This window comes from Capra hircus, chromosome 20 (genome assembly GCF_001704415.2).
Source record: "Capra hircus breed San Clemente chromosome 20, ASM170441v1, whole genome shotgun sequence".
NCBI classification, from domain to species: domain Eukaryota; kingdom Metazoa; phylum Chordata; class Mammalia; order Artiodactyla; family Bovidae; genus Capra; species Capra hircus.
In genome coordinates, this window is record NC_030827.1 from 24,625,596 (window position 1) to 24,649,121 (window position 23,526).

Consider the following 23,526-nt stretch of genomic DNA (forward strand, 5'->3'; position numbering starts at 1 on the left):
TTGGACATGACTTAGCAACTAAACAATAACTCTAGATTCAAGAGAGCCACCCCTCGCCAGTCCTTCCACTCTCCCTGACAGGTGTCTTCAGTTCACCTGCTCTTTCAAAGCCCGCCTCGAGCCTGGTCTACTAACAAGCCTCTGCAGGTCTGTACTCAGCCAACAGGAGCAGCTTCCTGGGAACCAGGTTGCACTCGGGGGACGCATGCCAAGAGCTCACAGTTACGTTCTATGGCTCACCGCCTTCCTGCCTGCAAACTGAGGATAATGAGAGAACTTACCTCAAAATCTTCCATGAGGTTTAAATAGATATAATCCAGTGCAAAGCACCATGCCTGGCACACAAAACCCCTCAATGTACATTTGCTACTTTTATCACAATTTAGAAGCCACTCTTCAGTTTCAAACCTTTAGTGGCTACTGACTGCCTATAGGATAAAACAATTTTCTAGCAGGCATCCTACCTACTGTAGCATAAAGAGTACTGATCTCAGGTCAAGGCTAAAAGTGAACTCAAATCCTAGGTCTCCTTATTAGCTGTGTGATCCTGGAAATCACTCAACTTCTTTGAGCCTCACCTGGCACCCAGTTGGGGAGTTAAATAGCTATACTGGATTGAACAGCATTTCCTTCACATCCACCTGGAACTGGAACTGTGACCTTATTTGGAAACAGAGTCTTTGCCCACATAATTAGTTTGGGTGAGGTTATACTGGATTGGGCTTCCCAGGTAGCTCAATGATAAAGAACCCGCCTGCCAATGCAAGAGACGCAGGTTTGGTCAAAGATCCCTGGGGGAAGAAATGGCAACCCACTCCAGTAAGCTTGCCTGGGAAATCCCATGGATAGAGGAGTTTGGCGGGCTACAGTCCATGGGGTTGCAAAGAGTCGGACATGACTGAGTGACCGAGCATGCAAGCACAAGGACATACTGGAAGAATGGGCCCTAAATCCAATGTGGTAGTATCCTTAAAAGAAGAGGAGATAAGCACACAGGGAGACTGTCAGGTAAAGATGGAGGCAGAGACTGGAGCCATGGGTCCACATGCCAGGAACCACAAGGAATGCCAGCAACCACCAGAAGCTGGAAGGGTCCTCCCCTCCAGCCTTTGGAGCGGGAGTGGCGCTGCCCACGTCTTCATGTCAGACTTCTAGACTCCGGAACTGGGAGAGAATAAACTTATACTTTTCTTAAGCCACCCAGTTTGTGGTTAATTTGTTACAGAAGTCCTGGCAAACTAATTCAACAGCTAATCATTAATGCTTAGAGACATATTTGCCATAGAAAATGGTTACTCCAAGTGTCACACAAAGAAACTGAGGCTGAGCGAAGCTGCTGGTGGGAACTTAGCCCCATATGGTTGAGGTCCAGGCTCACGACCACTCTGCTGTCACACCCACCCCTGAAGAGAATTAGATGCAGTGGATGTGACTGCCCGGAATACTGCTGCTCACACAGTAAGTACTCAAAAAAGGTAGCAACAGCCACACATACGTCAACTCTCTAACCTGCCTGACCTCCAAATGGAGGGTCAGCAAACATTTTCTTTAAGGATCAGACAGTAAATATTTGACGCTTTGCAAGTTGAGGCAAAATTGAGGCCTAAAAAAAATACATATATATATATATAAAACACCCTTAAGCTCAAGTGCTATAAATGAACAGGCACCTGGGTGGGTCTGACTTGTTGGCTGCAGACCCCACTGCATCGTCTAGCATCTTTGCTGGCAGCTCCACAGGCTCAGTGTGCAGCGCATTTTATTCTCCCTGCCCCTTCCCCCACTCCTGTTGGCCAACACCTCCTTCTGCCTCCTCTTCCCCACCCCCAAAGACATTTTCTCAGTTTAGTGTTTCACCATGTCTTGCCTGAATTATTGCAAGAACTTCCCATCTTGCCCCACCCCAAGCTACCCTTCACACCTGTCACCAGGACTGCAGAACCGAGCACATCAATACCCCTGTTAATCTTCCGTGAGGCTCCCTCCATCACCTCCAGCATCAAAATCACAAGGACCTTTCTTAAGAACACCAGTGTCTAGGCTACATGTTCCCGCCTTTCAGATTCAGTGCATCTGGAAGGGGCCCTATGTCCAGCTGCAACCATGCCAAGGCTGATGTGGGAGGAAGCCGGGTTTAGTCCCTGATTTTTGTACTTATGGTTCCCTCTGCCCAGAATGCCCTTCCCTGCGCTGCCCACCAGGCAAACTTCCAACTGCTTTTCAAAACTGTTCTTCGACTGAGACAGGGAGGAGCCACCCTTGAACTCTGCATAAGTAACCACATCTCCTCTCCCTACTTCACACCACGGCATGTGCTAGCATGCCTGTATGGGTCACACTGCATAGTGACAGCTAACTCACCCGTCAGCCTCCCTCAGTGACCTAGGCTCTGGGCATGGAGCGTATCAGCTCTTACATGCTTATCAAACCTATCCTAAAGCATTCCCAGGATTAACCACGCACTGTCCATCAATGTTCCTCCAAAAGGCAAAATACAACTATCTTTCAAAGGGAAAACCAATGGTACCACTCAAACCTCTAACACAACCCTGGACTCTCACGCACTATTATTACACAGGCACTAAGTTGCATCCACCTCTGATTTCAGTTTTCAGTACACACACTCTCCCTCCCTCATGGAACTGCATTTTCCCTGAGGGCAGGCACCTCCTGCTCAACACCCACACCCAGTGCTTTGTGTATCCAAGTCACTCAACACCCTAAACACACATGCTCTAATTCACATGTTTTGAATTAAGCAAAAGGGACCCCAGGGAAAGAGTAGTATCACGAAAGCTTATCAAAGAGGAGAGAAACATACACGAGTTTAAACACCAAGAATCAATATAAAGTTTAATCATGAGGTACATAATTTTTCTAGCACATAAAATGAAGCATTTTCAAACTTCCTCTCCTCCTCCCTAGTCCAATGAATTTTGGAAAGTCATTTCGTAGATACTTAAGTCTAAGACTTAAACTGCTCACATGTTCGTGACTTCACCCATAAAACACATCCAGATCCTATCTTTATTTCCTGTACGCTTTTAAATCCTGCTATCCATCATCATATAAATAGAAAAACAAAAAACATTCTATAATTCACAGAAGAAATCTATTTCAAAATTAACCCAAGAAGTACTTTGGAGTGCCTACTTCATTAATTCAATAAGCATTCATCAAGTACTTACTATGCATGTATGAAATAGTGGAATTTTATACTTGAGGAACATAAAAACACGATCCCTGCACACTAACCAAGCAACATACAGTCTCTGGCACACCAGTCAGCATTCTATCAGCAAAGACAACTTAGAAAAGGGCTGGGATACTCCAAGGACAGGAACTTGACCTGGGGCTTGACTGTGAATGCACTGGGTGGAGGGGATGTGGAACAGAATGCAGGAGGCTGTCCACCCTCAAGGATTACACTCAAGTCCTAATAGCCCATCCGCACCCCTGTGTCACTCACAGCCTTCCTCATCTCACCTGATGGAAACTCCACTCTTAGCATTGGTGAAGCCCAAACCAGACTCACTCTGAGGTCTCCTCTTCCTCTCAGGTGCCACATTCATTCCTTTAGGAAAACCTGCTGGTCCCATCTTTAAAATCAGTCTAGAGTGAAACCTCACTGTCTCATCATCTCTCAGCCACATTATCAGATTTATTGGCCCCTAGCTCTTACCTTTGGAGAAGGCAATGGCACCCCACTCCAGTACTCTTGCCTGGAAAATCCCATGGACGGAGGAGCCTGGTAGGCTGTAGTCCATGAGGTCGCTAAAAGTCGAACACAATTGAGTGACTTCCCTTTCACTTTTCACTTTCACACACTGGAGAAGGAAATGGCAACCCACTCCAGTGTTCTTGCCTGGAGAACCCCGGGGATGGGGGAGCCTGGTGGGCTGCCGTCTATGGGGTTGCACAGAGTCGGACATGACTGAAGCAACTTGGCAGCAGCAGCAGCAGCTCTTACCTTGGACCTCCCCACCCTGCCTCATCCCTGCCCATTCTCTTCTCAGCACAGCAACTGGAGTAAGTCTATTAAAAGGTCTACTGGTATATCACTCCGTCCTTCAAAACCTGTAATGGCTCCCGACAAACTAGGGCTTTCACTCCAAATCCTGACAACGACCTATGAAGCCCTGTAAGTCGAACCTTCTGGGACCTCACCTCCCACTCAGACTCTCTTGGCACCCATCACCCAGTCTCCCTGCCGTTCCTCGGCAGGCCCAGCACACACCCACACTAGCACCTTTACTCTAGCTGTATCTCTTACCTGAAGAACTCTCCCCCCATACCTGTTTGGTTAACGCCCTCACCTCCTTAAATCTCATCTTCTCAACAAGGCCTCGATGATCGTACTTTTAAATACGTGCCTCATTCTGCCTCCTGCCTCCGCAAGCCCACCTGTTCTGTTCCACTTTTATTTTCCCCCAACATATACCATGAGGCAGGTGACTATCACAGCGCTCCAGACTCAAGCTCCGGGGTCACCTAATCAGGTCAACCAGCACCGCCCTGTGCCCCTCCGGCCGCAGAGACCAACTGGCCCAGCCTTACCTGGGCCAGGCCACCGCGGTGTGCAGGGAGAGGGTCTTCTGCGCCCAGAGCACCTGTGGCTTGGCGGTCTGGCCTACTTCTGTGCCACCCTTAGGAGCGTTCATTCCCCCTCGGCCCCAAGGTCCCCCGGTGACCTGCTCTGGAGGTGGGGACAGGCCCAGGCTGTGGCATTGAGGCGGGTGGTGGGCACACCTGGGTCCCGCTTGCCAGATTCTTTCTGACCGAGGTGTTTTTCCCACTGCACTCTGGAGGTGGGGACCGGCCTGGGTCGTGAGGGGTGACCCAGAGAGGCTGGTGTGGGTTTAGGTGCGGTTCCCCGAGAGTCCCTTGGACAGCAAGGAGATCAAACCAGTGAATCCTAAAAGAAATCAATCGTGTCGTGAATATTCACTGGAAGGACTGATGCTGAAGCTGAAGCTCTAGTACTTTGGCCACCTGATGCGAAGAGCAACTCACTGGAAAAGACCTTGATGCTGAGAAAGATTGAAGGCAGGAGGAAAAGGGGATGACAGAAGACGAGATGGCTGGATGGCATCACTGACTCGATAGACATGAGTCTGAGCAAGCTTTTGAGTGATGGTGAAGGAGAGAGAAGCCTGGCATGCTGCAGTCCATGGGGTCGCAAAGAGTCGGACACGACTGAGTGACTGAACTGAACACATACCAAACTTGGACACACATTACTCAGTGTGTGTTTTTCTTTGTGTCTCCACCCTGCTAGAATGCAAACTCTACAAGGGTGGTGATCTTTGCTTTGACTTCTGGTACAACCCTAGCATCTTTACTAGTGTCTGATGTATGATGGGCACTTAAAAATTTGTTGAATAAAATTAGGTTTAGCTTTCAGAGATCTCATGAATAAACTGAATGATGTTAAGCTCCCCTCCCCAACCAGTGTCTCCCTACCTGCTAAATAACAAATAAAACTTCTTTATCAGAAGAAAAAAGTCACATCACAGTGAGAGATACAGAGTTCCAAGGAAAGGGAGAAGAAATGAAATGTGGACTAAAATTCATTTAACCGTGAAGTTTAACCGAGCTACAAATCAAGATCAACAATACAAGACTGGCTCTACGTCTGAAGAGGAGACAGTATTTAGAACTCAAGGTGACTACAGCTTGCAGGAGGGAAAACAGCCGATCACACCTTCTCTCTTTGGTGGCCCTATTAATTACACCCTCATCTGGGTCAGAGGGAAGCTGCTCCAGCCACCCAGCACGCCATGGCGTCGGAACACCTGGGAGCTCTCATCACAGGCAGGAGGCCAGGGAGTCATCACTTTCACATTTGCAACACCTGGCAGGGGAAGCCCTGGATGTGTGTTTGCTGATCTGAACTAAATGTGCGTGACTTTTCTTTCAAGCCAACCGATAAACGATTTTCATGCCCCTAGATTACAGAGTCACATAAACAAATAGAACGCTCTTGAAACTAAGCCTGAAACAAGGTCAAAATGTTCACTATATACTTTGGAATATTTTATTTTCGTTTTTTTTTTTGGAATATTTTATTTTCAATGCAGGAATGATGCTATTAAAAGGGTTAACCAACAAAACGATATCTAGGAAACCATGAACCTCATAGTTCAGGTGATAGAACTGAAGCTCAGAAACGCCAGCACTTGTGCAAGGACACAGTAATTTGGAGGAAGAGAGGCTGACAAGAGACAATTTACATAAACCCTTAATGTGAACAACAGCAAACTGGGGACTCCAATTACACCAAGGATTATTCCTCTGTCACCATTTTCCCTGCTGTGCAAAACAACAGCTGCATTAAAATACAGCACACAACTACTGTACCCGTGACTCGATGGGGTTTTATACTTTGTCTGCAATGCTGGTGGTAAAAGGCCGCCTGAAGGGATGATAAGATCTCTGGAATTGTCTTTTAAGAGAGAGTATCTCCCATCTTAAAAGTACCTTTATACTTTGCAAAATCAATTGCTTAGTGAGCAACTACTAAGAACCCATAACATTTGGTCCTCATGATGACCTTACGAGGAAGTGTTCCCTCTGTCAGGGAGAAAATGGGGCTCAAAGAGGTTAAAACAGCAGCCCAAGGATCCCCTCACATCTGGTCACCCAGATGTCGGGCTGGCCCGTGGTGACCGGACTCTGCTGTGGGGCTCTAGAGCCAACTCAGCCCCTCATCAGACCCAGACCAACCCCATCTGCTCTGTGTAGCCCCGGGGACTCTCAGCACCCTGGCACACAGCTTCCCTGCCACCAGTCAAAAGACTCCGTGATGGGACTTTCTCTGCACCTCCACTGCAACAACAAAAACCTCCATGAGGACCAGAGTCCTGTCCATCCCTTTTGCAGACACAAATCAAGTCTGTGCTCTGTAAACACTGGATGAAGAACAGTTCAGGTCTTCTGGGCACAGTCTCTCTAAACAGAGCTAAGCATTAGTGTGCTATTTGTATGTGTGTGTGTGATCATCATAAATAGATAGCAAATTAAATCTAATTTGATATGAAACTTTAGTTTTAAAAAATACTTCAAGAGACAGCAGAGTATTTAGCCTGAAAAGAAGGAATCTGTTTAAGAAAAGTGTCATGTTGGTAAGGGTTGTTTGGGTTCCACATGGTCTTCGAAAATTCAAAAATGACCAGATAGGAGCCTGTGCATATGACACTTCAAGAGGACAGACAGTCCAGCTGAGCCCAGGATTCCTCAGAAGACCGTGAGTGGAAGTTCAGGTCCCTGCCACCTCTGGGCTCTACAGCGACCGGCCTAACAGACCAGACTTCCTGATACGATTCTGTAGAGGGCTTCGGGGCTCAAAAAAGAAGTCAGAGAAACCAATGACAAGGTGATGTGAGCAGTGTCCCCACCTAAATTGTGATCAAGACATTGGTGGCCAGTCACACTGATGCTTTAATCAAGGGATTCAGTCATCTATAACAAAACCCCAAAGGCAACCTTGTCTCCACTAAGAAAATACAGATTGGGCCAAATCGTAAGGCTGGAACTGAAGTCTCCTTAAAAAATAGCTGGGAGTGGATGGGGGAAGAGAAATGGTACAGTTAAAGATGAGACTAAAGCAAAAAAGGTGAATGACCTCAGTTGCTAGCCCAGAGGTTTCAAAGTAAGGATGAGCTTGTAAACAGCCCGCTTAATAGACCTCTTCTCTGTACTTCTGGCACCACCTTCTCAGGGCTATGTTTAGACACAGGAGAATGGGGAGCAGAGAGCGAAGGGCTCGCAGTGGCCCAGTCTCACCTCGAGTGCCCTGCCGGGACTCTGGCTATCTTTAATTAATGTCTGAGGGACAGAAGACCAACCCTCCCTGTGCTGACAGGAAGCACAATGGTGAAATTCTACCCACAAGACTGACAGGCTCACTACTGGTGTACCATTCCTGAGGTCCTGGGGTTGTTTTTTGTTGAAAAGAAAGCTCCGTCTGGACCATTTACAGATGGCAGTGAAGTAGACCCTGCGTGTTTAATTTACGAGCACAGAAAACAGGACTGCCTGTTTATTTGTCTGGTTCTGCATCCCCACTTCACATACTCAGACTATACTTTACCAACCAATCACTTTTACATGATTTTATACCTTTTCTCTGGAATACAGTTTCCCTTTAAGTCACTGCCTCTGGCTATCTAGTCCAGATTCATAAACAAAGATGAAACCAACATTTCTCATCATCTAACATTACAGTTTTTCCCTTTCACAGAATTCCCCAAGAGATAAGCCCAAAGCTTTTAAACCACCATCCCTCGCTGCCTTCCAGATTAAGCTTCATTAAATACCAGAGATTAATCGTATCTTTGGAAACAGAATTGAATATGCTAAGAAACTGATAGTGAAATATATTCTACACACCACACCAAACTCACTAACACTGGCATTATAAAAGCATATAGCAGGCAGGGACGATTAAGAGGAAGGGGATAAGAGGCTGCCATTTCAAGAAAAGAAAATCAGGAGCACAGGGTTACAAAGCTCACTGAAAGACTTGTGTAGGCTGGTTATCAGCAATCAATGAACGGTCCATGAACAAAGAATTTAAGGGGCTCCTGTGACAACAAAGCAAAATATGAATAAAATTCAAACAGGTTCTGAATTCCATCTACGGTACCTCAGACTACAGAAAACTGCCTTCTTCCTACACTGAACTCCATGAACCAAAATAGGTCTGTTTATCTAAGACTTCATCAGTAGATTTTTTTTTTTTAATCAGAATTCTAACATTCCCTTTTCACTGAAGGAAACACAAGGATCTCTTCATTTCTGCAGAAAGCACTTATACTAAAACCATTATTAAGCGTAAGTGGTTTCAGTACTAAGCATGGTCAGTAAACCCCAGTCGACCACACTGCAGGGTATTTACGTTTTCCACCCTCTTTCTGGAGATGGTTCCTTATGAGCCTCAAATGTCCATCTAGAACCCAGCTGGGTTCTCTGAACGGGCCATGAAGGCAGGCGGCAAAGCCGGTGGACTTCCTCCCGCTGGACAAGTATTCGATGGTTGGGTACCCAGGATGTTCTGTAGAGAAAGATCTGGCAGGACCTGTTGCCCCGCCTACTTTTTATCCCTTAAGTCCATATAGAGAGGGGATGCCAGGTGATAATAAAGAGAAAAGAAAACTATCTGGAAGTATGTGAAAAGATCATCGATTTGCGAGAAACCCATGACAGGATGGACAGTTAAACTCTGGCCAACAGTCCAGCTCAACATGGTTCAATGGGAACCTAGAGCAAGGAAGGAAACAGTCCTCATCTCTGTTGTCCAGTATGGTGGCCACTGGCTATAAAGCACTTGAAGTATAGCTAGTATGACTAAGGAACCGAATTTTTAAAATTTTTATTGAACTGTAACTAACTTAAAGAGTTATGTGTGGCTTACAGACTCAGCATGGAAGAACTCAGGTCCAAAACTCTGGGAAAGCTGGCTGATGGCAGCAGTCTCCTGGATAAGGAAGAGGCTCCAGAGGAGTCTAATGGTCCCATCCTCTCCCCCAAAAATTAAGGGAGTAAAAGAACTAATTAACGCCCCTTCTTAACTGCTTTAGTAATCAAAAAGTACTTTCTAATCTTTTTCTGACTCAACTGAATGTGGGTCTCTTAATATATGATTGTGTGCGTGCTAAGTCGTTTCAGTTGTGTCCAACTCTGTGCAATCCTATGGACTGTAGCCTGTCAGGCTCCTCTGTCCATGGGATTTTCCAGGCAAGAACACTGGAGTGGGTTGCCAAGCTTTTCTCCAGGGTAATATATGATTAGAACATGTAAAATGTAAAAGGGATAAAACCACTTTTCTCTTACTGAAAACAACAAAGACTTAATATAAACTTTGGGCCAAATACAACAAAAGATCGCACAAACTGCTTAAAGATTTTCACTTTTTTTTTTTTTTTTTTTTTGACTCTTCTCTCAAAAGTCACAGTAAGGCCTACAATATGATTATGTTTTGAGATCCTGAAGGAAAAAACAACCTGAAAACAAAATTCCCAAGTGCTCAGATGAAGATTCATTCCAACAGCAACTGCGTAGCAGGGGCGGGAGGGGGATGTTTCTTCTGCTCTATACCATCATGTGAACATCCAGAACATGTTCAAAAAGCTTCAGCCGGGCTTAAAGCTCATCTGTATTCTTAAAATGGCCAACACTAGCATCCTTGATAAATGCTGGCTGTAAACAAATGCTTTTAGCTGTATGCATTGCACACTACAGCTCTAAATGGCAGTACATTCTAAAGACATGTTATCCAGGGACACAGGCTCACTGTACATCACACACCAAGGCTACAGCAGAGACAAACCATGTTGAATATCAACAGATGTTCTTTCTGAAGTTCCTGAAGATTATGTTTAGGGCCCTTGAATTATTTAAACAACATAAAAATGGTACTGGTTTTAATGAAGGAAGTTTCTCAAATCCCAATAGGAGACGATTTTAGTTCTAGTGTTAAATTAACAGACTACATATAAACTCAAAATAGACTTTATGGCAAACATCAAGTATTTTCTACTCACTTCGACAGCAGAGCCACTCAACAAGGCTGAGTGTGTGGTCTGAAGACAGGAAAGCCACTGAATGAACTGATGCTGCCCTGTAGTAGCCAGCCACCTGCGTGTGACTGCAGGAGTCTGCACCTGGCTCCACCCTTTCAACTGTTTACCAACAATCTGCATAAACTCACAGAAACATGTAAAAAGGCACCCAGCACTGGATCCAGAATGATGTAACACAGTGGAATTTAAATGTTAGATCCTGCATTAAAGGCTCAAAGAGTCAGTTGCACCAGCACCGACTAAAATATCAAGAATTCATAGCAATTTATGCAAAAGAGGGGGGGTCACAGGGAACAAAGATGCAGGTTCAATGCAGGTCAATAGTGATACGGCTGCCCAAACAGCTAATTTAACCTTATACTGCACTTACAAGATGTAAATTGTCAAAAAAGTTACTGTTCTCCACTGAAACTAGTATTGCAGATGTTTGGGACAGTGCATTTTAGCAGGGACTATACCACCATCAGCATGTTTGCAGGACCCCGCTCTGGGGAGTTAGAAGCCTGTCACCTATTCGGAAGAGGCAGGAGTGCAGCAGAGAGGAAGGAAGCTGCTGTCCCAAAGGGTCTGATGGGCTGACATGACGAGGAAGAAACTTACTGTGTGTGTTTCCAGGCAACAGAAAGAGAATCAAGAGAGACAAACTTTAGTTTAATACCAGGAAGAACAGGTTAAAGATCTGGGCTGTTTGTAAATGGGTTGTCCCACCTGAAAGGGCAGCCAGCGACTCATTACCCAAGGCCAGGAGGTTTCCACCCCCTCAGGAAGGTGATTAGTGATGTCCTCCCCTCCCCCACACTGAACCGAAAACCTCTCAGCAAGGCTGCCTCCCCACTCCAACCCCTCTCCAGGCAGGCTATCAGAATGCAAGCCAGCGAGTAACGTTAAGGCAGGAATTACTGCTCTAATTCTGCCCTAACTTATTTTCTAAGAAAACAATCTGCAAACTTCAGTCTTTAGGGACACTAACGACGACTAAATAAAACAAGCTCTGACAGTTGGGCAGCTAACTCGCTGAGATACCAGAAACACTGCTCTCAGACACAATACTCAGATCCTATACATTCTGCATAGCTTCCCTACATCATTTTCCTAAATAATACTCTTAATTTCAGTCGGTTAGTAGACACCAAATTGAAAATGACCAAGCTTAAAGAGAGCAATTTTCTTAAAACTTCCTGAAATTTGGCTGAGTCTTTTACCTTATTTTATAAAGGTTGCAAGCAAGAAGACTGCGCAGGAAATTCCTATGCCGCCCCATTTAAGTAGTACCTACAGAGAACTGACCCTAATTTCTCTACCAATGCAGGGGCTGAGACGAGCAGAGGGGCAAAAGCAGGACCTACCTTTCTGCAGATATCCACTCTTGCCCCTGATTTCCACACTTCCCGAAACCCATGGCTAAGTGACATTGCCAGTGTTCAAATGGATGCCTAACATGGCTTGGGTCCCCTTCTCATTCTACCCTAGACACAAGATGACGGATCCCAGAAGCTCATTACCCAGCTATTCAAACTCTAAAATGACAGCACTGTTGCCAAAAGTGCTCTTCCAACCTCCTCTGAAGAGTGTACCCGCAGCCTGTCTGGAAATACTTTAAGGAGGAAGCTACCACCCCACCATCCGCCCTACCCTTGGGGCACCGTCTGGCTGCCCACATCCCTGCCGGGATCCCGACCTGTGGGATATTAATCTGAAACAGACAATGGGACTTCTGTCAAAGTGACCCTCTCAGCCTGAACAACATATCCCACACCGTACGCTCTTAAGGCCAGGCTTTACCTTTCTGGACGTGGATGATGTCAGGGAAGTTGGCCAGGTGGCCCTGATACAACGCCAACAGGTCCATTACCGGGTCCAGGTCTTGCCTGGGCTGCTCGGCGAAGAGCTCGCCGATGGCGTCGTAGGCATCTCCGGTGAAGGCGATGGCCTGGTTCAGGCCGGCCGAGAAGGCCTGCTGGTCCAGCTCAAAGGCCTGGCTGAGGCCACGGAAGGACTGCCCCACCCTCTGGTACTCCTTCTTGAAGCCGGTCACCTGCTTGCGCGCGAACTCGTTGGCTGTGTGGTTGAGCTGCAGCGCGCTGTCGTCCATCTTCTTGGTGAAGCTCTTGAAGCCTTCGATCTTGCTCTCCACCTCCTGCAGGTCGAGGGCGGCGGCGGGGGGCGTGCTCAGGGTCAGGAAGAAGTTGGCGCCCACCATCTCATCCTTCTCGGCCTTCCTCTTGCCCTGCTTCCAGGCCTTCTCGTCGGTGCTGCTGGGGCAGGTCAGGAAGTGCTGGAAGACGTCGCACTGTGCCAGCACCGGGTGGCTGGCCATGTGGTTCATCCACCAGATGAGGCCCTTTCTGCGCTTGGAGATGAAGTCCTCCTCGAAGCGGCCGGTGGCCTGCTTCTCGGGCAGGTGGGGCACCGAGATGACGGGGAACTTCTCGGCCAGGCGCGCGTACAGCCAGTCGAAGTGCTTGTAGCGCCGGTGCACCGGTACCTGCGTGTGCGTAGGCACCAGCTTGTACGAGATGTAGCTCTTCATGCCCTTGAACTTGGTCTGCTTGGTGGGGTCGTCGATGGTGCACTGGAAGGGATAGGGGTTCTCCTGCCACTCGGGGCCATAGGGGCCCAGCACCACACACAGCTTGTCCCCATCCTTCACGAAACCCGACGCCTCACCCAGCACGAAGGCCTCCCCGCCCGACTTGACGAAGGTGGAGAAGCGGTTGAGGTTACGGCTCACGGTGGCCGAGCTCTTGGCCCCCGACGGGTGGTGCTGCGGGGGCGCAGAGCCGCCGCGGGAGCCCAGCGACAAGTCGGAGCGCGTGGACAGGCGGTAGCGGCCAGCAGCGCCGACGCCCCCAGACGACGAGCCGTCGAGGTCTGGGTAAGCGCCGCTCCCCAGTGCGCCCGGCTCGTCAGCCACGGTGGAGCTGTCGTCCCACTCATCGTCCCAGTCATCGTCGCTACCCTGGCTGGCCTGGTAGCCGCCACCGCCGTAGAGCTGCTGCGGCGACGGCTGCAGGGCGCTCCCGCCGTACGAGAAGCCCGAGCCCGGCGGCTGGAAGGTGCTCGCCGGCGGCGCCTGTTGCGGTTGCAGCAGCGGCTGGAAGGCGTCGGGTGGCGGCTTGAAGGAGGTGGGCGGCGCGGCAGGCAGGGGCTCGAAGCCGCCGGGTGGCACGTTGGCGTAGCGGGCCGGGGCGCCCGGGCCGCCGTCGCCCGCCGGGCTGGGCTCGGGGGCGCGGATCACCTGCACGTAAGAGGCCGGGAAGAGGCCGCGGTCTCCGCGGCTGTTGATCCCCTCGAGCCAGCCCTCGATGTCCTGTTCGCTGCACAGGCTCAGCACCTCGTGTTCCCGCAGCGAGATCTCGCCCGGGTTCTCCGACCTGAAGTCGTAGAGCGCCCGGGCGCGCAGCGCCATGGTCCCGGCACCCCGGCGGGCTGCCCCCTGACCCCCGGCGCCCTGAGCCTGGCGCCCGCCCGAGGGGCCCGCGGTGGTGCCCGCGCCCTGGCGCGCGGAAAGGAGCCCCGAAGGCAGTACACGCTCCTGAGCCCCCACCCGCTGGTCGCGCCCTCCGCGCCGCTCCGCTAGCAGCGCAGACTGCCGCGCTGGGCCGCCGCCGCCGGTCGGGGGCGGGGCCCGGGGCCTCCCACGTCCCCAGCTGCGCTAATCCACGGCCGAGAGTCGCGCTCCAGGCGAGAGCAAGCGATGGCCGAGCCGCCGCGCACGACCCCAGGTTCGACTCCGTGGCCGCCACTGCCCCCTTGTGGCCAGTGCCGTTCAGTGAGGCGCAGGGGTGAGAGCTTGAGGGTGAAGGTTTCTATTCAGAAGTGAACTGAGATTTTTCTTTTTTAGGCTTTTAAGTTGAAAAACAAAAAGTATCCTAGAAAGTAAGTTAATATTTTCATTGCTGATTAACGTTCCCACTCTGAGTGCTCAATGAATACTCGTACAATGACATAAACCCACGCGTCTGTTGAAGGGTTTTCAGTGAAGGTTAGCTATTGCGCTAAGAAAGACGGAATGCCGGGAGGGGCGCTGTAAACTGACGGAGAAGCTCCCTAACATCTACCCACTGTAGGTTTTTGGTCAAAAAAGACAGGAGCGTGACAAGAGCAAAGTAAGGAAGGCGCTGCGTTCCACCAATTAAGAGGCTAAGGGTGGTGTGGCGGAGGGAGGCATTGGAGAGTTTACACTAAAATAAATGTGCTGAGAAAGCTTGCATTTTAAACGCTTGAATGAGAGTTTACGCTTCCGCCCCAGGCTACTGGGGTCGATCTGTCTTCTGATAATCCCTGCCTGTATGACCTTGAGCAAGTCACTTTTTGCACTCCGGGATTTGTGGGGATTTGATAATCGTGGAATCCCTATTTACAGAGGAGGAAAATGAAACAGAGAGCTAGCATTATAGGTGGGAAGCACCGTTTAAGTGTTTGCTGCCGCTGTTGCTGCTGCCGTTGTTATTTTGAAAAGCAAAAACCTTGTCCTCCTTCATAAGAAAGAAAGAAAAGAAAGAAGAAAGTGAAGTCACTCAGTTCTGTCCGACTCTTTGTGACCCCATGGACTGTAGCCCACCAGCCTCCTCTGTCGATGGGATTCTCCAAGCAAGAATACTGGAGTGGGTTGCCATTTCCTTCTCCATTATAAAGAGAACAGGGGTCCTAATTTCAGTCTCCGGATATGTGCTGGAGGAAGGCTACCAGTATTCAGACCCCTGCTCCTAGTCTGGACTCAGTGACCACCCCTCTCCATTCATTTGTCTCACTATGTTTATATTATTTTTAAGATAAGTAGATAAAATCACTTCCTGAAGTTTAAATCAACGCCAATCTCCTAGAGTTGCCTTATTTCACATTTTCTTTTCTTTCAGAGTATAATTTGCCTAAAGCTTTTTCTTCTCAGAATCTCCTCTTATTAAGTCTAGCCTAATTATTCCTTTGAAGACACCTCTAATTGGGTGTTAGCATTCATATGTCATTAATTTCATCCTGTCTTCTGACCCTTTTCAAGCAAATCTGGGAAACAAGCCAGAAGAGTATACAATCATAAGAGCTGTGGAATTCTAAGCTTCCTGCACAAAACCACCAACCCAGTATACCAGAGTTACTCCCACAGTATTTATCCCTAATACAAACCCTTAATTCAGTTCAGTAAGCAACTTCTGAATTACACCACTTGTAGCTGAAAATTCTGGGTTAGGACAGTTCTCACAGCAAGTAACAGAGGTCACTGAATTTTGATGTCAGCAATTGATGTGCTCAGAATCATGACATCAACATCTATGAAACATCAAGATTACAATTTATTTTACTTATTAGCTCCTGAGAAGCTAATCCGAAATATTTAAGATAAATCTATTCTGTTTCACCTTTACTATTCATCTGGTAGTTAACCTTAAAGAGTTATTTAAGTAGCATGAAACTTGTGATGCTTTGTGATTTCAAATAGAGAAGGAGACTGAAAATCTGTTTCAGGTGTGAATGTTGCTGAAATTTGAGGGGATTTATAGATAGGTTGGACTTCTCTGTAGAGTCATGGCTGGGGAACTGCTGGATTCCAGAGGTTGTTTGCAGAACCAGTGCAGGAGCAAATGTTTAGCGGTCATGAACGAGAGGGACATGGTTCCTAGCCCCATGGCACCCTAATAGCAGGAAAGACCCCACCCCTTAAAGGCCGTGGATAGCTAGAAAATATACTCAAGTATTAAATCCTATAAATGTTCACTCAAGGAAGTAGATATAGTAGTACATTGCAAAGAGATTTCTCTAGAAAATGAAGCATATTACTTCAATTTACAGAACTTCAATTAACTCAATTTACAGAATCATCATTATAACCATCAACTATTTCCATCTCATTATGCTTTTCTAAAAACAAGTCACTAGGGAATACTAAATGGCTCCAAACGACATTTTCACACTTCTTTCCTTGGCCTCAGAGGTAGGAGGCCTCACCCTTAGGTGGCTGGGCTCCTGCCCCTCTTTCTATCCCTCTCTTCCACTGGAGAGAAACCGCAGTGGTTTCTCTGCTATTTCTGGAACAAGACAAGCATGCCTTGCTTTTTTTTTTTTCCAGTAGACTTTGGTTTTTTAGAGCAGTAGTAGGTTCATAGCAAAACTGAGCAGAAAGTAAAGAGATATTTCCGTATACAGCCTGCCCCTCTCCTACCACCCCCATACACAGCCTCCCCATGGACACATCCATCACCCAAAGTCCAGAGTTTCTGTTAGGATTCACTCAGTGTTGTACATTCTGTGGGTTTGGACAAATGTATAATGACGTATTCACCATTACATTATCATACAGAATACTTTCACTGCCCCAAGACTCCTCTGTGTTCTGCCTGCTAATCCCTTCCCTCCTCCCTCCCTCCTCAGTTCAGTTCAGTTCAGTCGCTCAGGCTCAGTCGTGTCCGACTCTTTGCGACCCCGTGAATCGCAGCACGCCAGGCCTCCCGGTCCATCACCAACTCCCGGAGTTCACTCAAACTCATGTCCATCGAGTCGGTGATGCCGTTCAGCCATCTCATCCTCGGTTGTCCCCTTCTCCTCCTGCCCCCAATCCCTCCCAGCATCAGAGTCTTTTCCAATGAGTCAACTCTTCACATGAGGTTATTGAAGTCAGTGAAGTTGCTCAGTCGTGTCCGACTCTTTGCAATCCCATGGACTATAGCCTACCAGGCTCCTCCACCCACAGAATTTTCCAGGCAAGAGTACTGGAGTGGGTTGCCATTTCCTTCTCCAGCATGAGGTTATTAGAAAGGCCAAAATCCAGAACACTGATAACACCAAATGATAGTGAGGATTTGCAGTAAACAGGGACTCTCATTCTTTGCTGGTGGGAATGCAAACTGGTACAGTCATTGCAGAAGACCATTGGAATTTTCTGACAAAATTAAACATACTTCAGTAATCGCATTACTTGATATTCACCCAAAGGAATTGCTAACTTACAGCCACACAGAAACCTGCACAGAGATATTTACAGCAGCTTTATTCATAATTGGCAAAACTTGGAAGCAACCAAGATGTCCTTCTGTAGGTAAATGGATAAACCGTGGCGTACCCAGGCAATGAAATACTATTCAGTTCTAAAAAGAAATGAGCTACCAAGGTATGAAAAGACACGGAGGAATCTTAAATGCACATTACTGAATGAAAGAAGCCAATCTGAAAAGGCTCCATAGTATGTTTCCCACTATATGACACACTGAAACAGGCAAAACTTTGGAGTAGAAAAGGTATCAGTGTTTACCAAGGATTAGGAGGGAGGGACAGTGGAAACAGTGTCAGACTTTATTTTTTTAGGCTCCAAAATAACTGCAGATGGTGATTGCAACCATGAAATTAAAAGACGCTTACTCCTTGGAAGGAAAGTTATGACCAACTTAGATAGCATATTCAAAAGCAGAGACATTACTTTGCCAACAAAGGTCCGTCTAGTCAAGGCTATGGTTTTTCCAGTAGTCATGTATGGATGTGAGAGTTGGACTGTGAAGAAAGCTGAGCGCCGAAGAATTGATGCTTTTGAACTGTGGTGTTGGAGAAGACTGTTGAGAGTCCCTTGGACTGCAAGGAGATCCAACCAGCCCATTCTGAAGGAGATCATCCCTGGGTGTTCTTTGGAAGGACTGATGCTGAAACTGAAACTCCAGTACTCCATTACACCAGTGTGGACAAAGAGTCAGACACGACTGAGCAACTGAACTGAACTGAAATGAACTGAACTGAACTGAAGAAGCTTGTAGTGGTATGCCATTGTTGTTTTAATTTGCATTTCCCTGATAACATATGAAGTGGAGCATCTTTGCATGTGCTTATTTGCCATCTGTATATCTTCTTCAGTGAGGTGTCTATTAAGGTCTTCGGCCCATTTTTAAATTGGGTTACTTTCTTATTTTTTATTTTGAAGAATCTTTTGAATATTTTAGAGAACAGTCCTTTATCAACTGTGTCTTTTGCAAATATTTCTCCCAATCTGTGGCCTGTCTTCTCATTTTCTTGATGTAATCTTTCACAGAGCAGAAGTTTTTAATGTTAATGAAGTCCAACTTATCGATTTTTTTTTTCATGGATAGCACCTTTGAAGTTATATCTGAAAAGTCATTGTCATACCCAAGGTCACCTAGGTTTTCTCCTATGTTATTTTCTAGGATTTTTATCATTTTACATTTTGTACATTTAGGTCTCTGATCCATTTGAGTTAATTTTTGTGAAGGGTATAGGATTTGTGTCTAGATTTGTTTTTTTTTTTTTTTTGCATGTGGCTGTCCAGTTGTTCCAGCACTATTTATTGAAAAACCTATCTTTGCTCTTTTGTCAAAGGTCAGTTGACTCTATTTATGAGTCTGTTACTGGGCTCTCTGTTTCACTGATTTGTCTGTTCTTTCACCAGTACTACACTGTACTGATTACTGCAGCTTTAGAGGAAGATTTGAAGTTGAGTTGTTTCAGCAGTCTTAACTTTTGTTCTTCTCCTTCAACTTTGTGTCGGCTATACTAGGTTTTTACCTCTCTGTATGAACTTGAGAATCAGTTAGTGGATATCTACAAAATAACTTGCTGGGATTTTGATTGGAATTGCGTTGGATCTATAGGTCAAGTTGGGAAGAGCTGACATCTTGGCAATATGCAATATTCCTATTCAGGAACATGGACCATCTCTCCATTTGCGTAATTGTTCTTCCATTTCTTTCCCCCGTTTTTGTAGTTTCTTCATGTACATCTTGTGCGTGTTTTGTTAGATGTATGCCTAAGTAGTTCATTTTGAGGGGGTACTAGTATAAGTGGTATTGTGCTTTTAATTTTAGCTCCACTTGTTCATTGCTGGTGTGTATAGGAAAACAGTTGGCTTTTGTATATTATCCTTGCATCCTGCAACCTTGCTATAATGTATAATGGATTTTATGGGGGGGGGGGAATTTGTTGTTGATTCTACTGGATTTTTCTGCATAAATAATCATATCCTCTGCAAACAGTTTTATTTCCTCCTTCCCAAACTGTATAACTTTTCGTATTCTTCGCTGCCTTGGCTAGGACTTCCAGTATGATGCTGAAAAGCAGTCATGAGAAGAGGAAGGATGGGGACAAGTCATGTATGGTGCTGGGCCCCTGTGGCCCCAAGTGGCAGGAAGAGCCCCTACCCCTTCCAGTGCATCATCAACAGCCCCACCTAGCAGACCAAGTTCAAGGGCATGAAGAGCTGCATCTCCTACAAGGGTACCCATGCACCCTTTCTTCAATCATGTGCAATCTACTCTAAGTCCATCAGAGGCATTCTTCATTTCTTTACAGTGTTTTTGAGCTCTAGCATTTCTTTTAGTTCCTCGAATTTCCATTTCTCTGCTTGCACTGCCCATCAGTACTTGTATACTGTCTCCTTTATTCATCAGAGCCCTTAGCTTTTTAATCATAGTTGTTTTAATTTCCCAATCTGATCATTCCAGCATCCTGGCCATATATGAATCTGGTTCTAATGCTTGATCTTTCTCTATTCCAACTATATTTTTGCCTTTTAGTATGCCTTGTAAAATTTTCTTGCTAGCCAGGCATGAGGTATTGGCCTTTAGTGCTACATGGTAAGATGTAGGGGGCTAGGAAACATTTTAGTCTATGATTAGGTCTCAAGCTTTTGGCGAGGTTGTGTCTCTGGATTTTGAACTTCGCATGTGCTTCTCTTAAGTAAGGCTAGATGGCTAGAGGACGCTGGAGTTGGGCACGGCCCTGCCCACAGTTCAGCTGGGCTCCATTAAAGCCCAAGCAGCTTAGGCTCTGGTGAAAGTTTCTCCTCAGGGAAGTTCTTGTTAAGAAGAACAGAATGCTCTGAAATATTTCAAAATGGTTCCTTTTTCCATGCCAGAATATTTCTGATATTCACTGTGAGCACGTGGTAGAGATCCAAGAGGTGAAACTCACAGATGTGTGGGACCCCCTGACGACTGGGTCTCCCTGGAGTTTGTGACTCTCAGAGTTGTCCACACTAAGCCTCCAGCAATTCCTGAATTACAGTTCAGGTTTTCCTATCCAGCCTTGGTTCCTGCAGAGGTTTCTACTCTAGGAAGTTGTGATTCTCTATATCCTCTCGTGGGTCTCTCCAATTTGGGGAGTTTGCCCTGTGACCCCACTTTTCTTACAGGTCTAAGAAGGGTGGTTGATTTCCCACTTTGCTCAGCTTTACTCTCTTTGCTGTTTTCTCTGTCTGAATTCCTCTTCCCCCAGAGGTCCACCATACTGCACTTTCATTTCATTCCAAATCAACATGGATTTTCCTTTGCTCCTTTCTTCTCCTGCCTTGGAGAACCTGGAAATAAGATGGAGGGAGCTCGGGCCCCTGAGTCACCAACTGCAATTGAATTTTGGGAGAGAAAAAAACCTTTGTTGGGTAAGCTAGTAAGATTGCATGGGTTTGTTTATTGAGGCAGCTGTCTTCAGTTACTCTGACAAATACCACCTCCCCTTTCCCCATCTCCTTCTTTCATCCTGTGCTACTTTTCATCATAGCACTTACTACCCAATATAAACCCATTAATATAGTCACGGCAGCGAGTTTGTTTGGAGGTACTAAGAATACAGCAATGAACAAAACAGACATGGTAGGAAACCCACAAATGTTTGTTCAGTGTACAAATGAGGGGATGTCCACTTGTCATCTCCCTGGAGGTCAGCTCTTCTCAGTAGCTCTTCCTGTGTCTGGCTCTATTTGCCTGTGCCTCTCAACTGCCGGCAGAAATTAAATGTTTCTAAGGACAGCTAAATATATTTATGGACTTCCTCAGTGGCTCAGTGGTAAAGAATCTGCCTGCAATGCAGAAGATACACGTTTGATCCCTGGGTTAGGAAGATCCCCTGGAGGTGGGCATGGAATGCACTCCAGTGTTCTTGCTGGGAAAATCCCATGGACAAAGGAGTCTGGTGGGCTACGATCCATAGGATCACAAAGATTCAAGCACAGCTGAAGCAACTGAACACACACACTCACACACATATATATGTGCATGTGCTAAGTTGCTCCAGTCGTGTCCGACTCTTTGCAACCCTATGGACTGTAGCTCACCAGGCTCTTTTGTCCATGGAATTTTCCAGGCAAGAATACTGGAGTGGGTTGCTTGACCTCTTCCAGGAATTCTTCCCAACCCAGGGATGGAACCAGCGCCTCTTAGTTCTCCTGCATTGGCAGGCAGGTTCTCTACCACTAACACCACCTGGGGAACCCATATATGTATATGTTTATGGTGGCTCAGATGGTAAAAGAAAATCTGCTTGCAATGTGGGAGACCCAGGTTTGATTCCTGGGTCAGGAAGATTCCCTGGAGAAGGAACTGGCAACCCACTGCAGTATTCTTGCCTGGAGAATCCCATGGACAGAGAGCCTGGCAGACGATGGGGTCGCAAAGAGTCGGACACTACTGAGCAACTAGATCACGTGATATGATATATATATATATATATATATATATATATATATATATATATAATTTTTATTTATTTGGCTGCAGGACTTAGTTGTGGCACACAGGATCATCCCTTCCTTGCAGCATGTGGGATCTTTAGCTGCGGCATGCAAACCCTTAGTTGCAGCATGTGGGATCTGGTTCCCTAACCAGGGATCAAACCCAAGCCCCCTGAGGTGGGAGTGCGGAGTTTTAACTACTGAACCCTGAGGGAAGGCCCAAATGACACTTCTTTAAAGCAGCATCATTAAAGCTAACTCAACCACCTAAAACACCACTCCACATTTTCTGAGATTGCTGAAAATTTCACAGCTGGCTAATCTATGTATTCAGTTATTTGTATAATATTATATAAAACATACTGTATCAAGCATTACACAAATACGTAGGATTTTACAAGCGCTCACATCCTTTAAAATCTTATTTGCTGATGTATTTTCACAGAAGCTCTTCCATGACAGAGCAGATGTAATCTCCACTGTCACAGACTGCATGGAGGGCTCTCTGCTGAGGTCATGAAGCTGGGGAGAGGGCCAGAGGCTACTTAGCTGCCGTGAGAACTTCCATTGTCGTAGGTCTGCCCCCTGCTGGCTCCTCAAAACTGCTACTGCTAAAGAGTGCTGACCACTTGCTGGATGTTTTGTAAATGATTTAACAGGAGGCCTGGGTTCAAGGACAGCTCTGTGTCTGAAAGGAAGACTAATCATTATGTCTCTGTGACTACTTGATTTTACCAGGAGAATAAGTTCCATGAAGGCAGGGATTTTTTGTCTGCTTTGTTCACTGTTGTATGCCCAGCATATTAAATCAAATAAATATTTGTCACATGAATGAATGAATGAACAAATCTTTCCGATCAATTGTTTCTTAGTGTGAAAAAATGAGAATAAAAATAATTCATAGGTTTGCAATAGGATTTAATGAAGTACTTAGTTCATATGGTTTTTTTAATAATGTTCAAAGCGTAAAAGTAATTTTAATATAATTTAAAACATAGTCCAATTCTTTATTAAAATCAGTTCCCCAAATTGCACAATTCATTCCTGAGGTGAGCAGAGAGTTCAGTGACTTAGATACACTTTCGTATTTGGATTCTATGAGATTTGCTTTTTCTGCAGTGTTATTGAATATAACACAAGGACCTAAGAAACTATTGAACAAATCCCTCATTTTTCAGTACTGGACTTCTTTCATATATGGCTCATTTCTACTCCAAAATCAAATCAAGAACCTGATTCAATATTCAATTCAACGACACCTTTTATAAATTTTCCATTTTCTTCAAACATGTGTTTCCTAAGTTAACTCAGCTATCGACTGATGAGGGTGTTCTTATAGATAGATTTCCCCATTTGCATTTTTACTTTTCCCTTTTGAATGTGGCCTCTGTCTCATTTTCAATATATACAAAAATTGATAGTGTTTCATTTCGGTTTTGGCCATGTGGCATGCAGAATCTTAATTCCCTGACCAGGGATCAAACCCATGCCTTCTGCAGTGGAAGA

General features: G+C 46.2%; 1 protein-coding gene across 1 annotated transcript in view; it reads right to left on the reverse strand.

Annotated features, from left to right (window-relative positions):
- SNX18 (sorting nexin 18) overlaps nucleotides 1–14,163 on the reverse strand; it is a 30,375-nt gene extending 16,212 nt beyond the window's left edge. Inside the window, exon 1 of the mRNA XM_013972781.2 lies at nucleotides 12,366–14,163. Coding sequence (XP_013828235.2) covers nucleotides 12,366–13,992 — 1,627 coding nt within the window. The 5' untranslated portion in view covers nucleotides 13,993–14,163. The remainder of the gene's footprint in view (nucleotides 1–12,365) is intronic.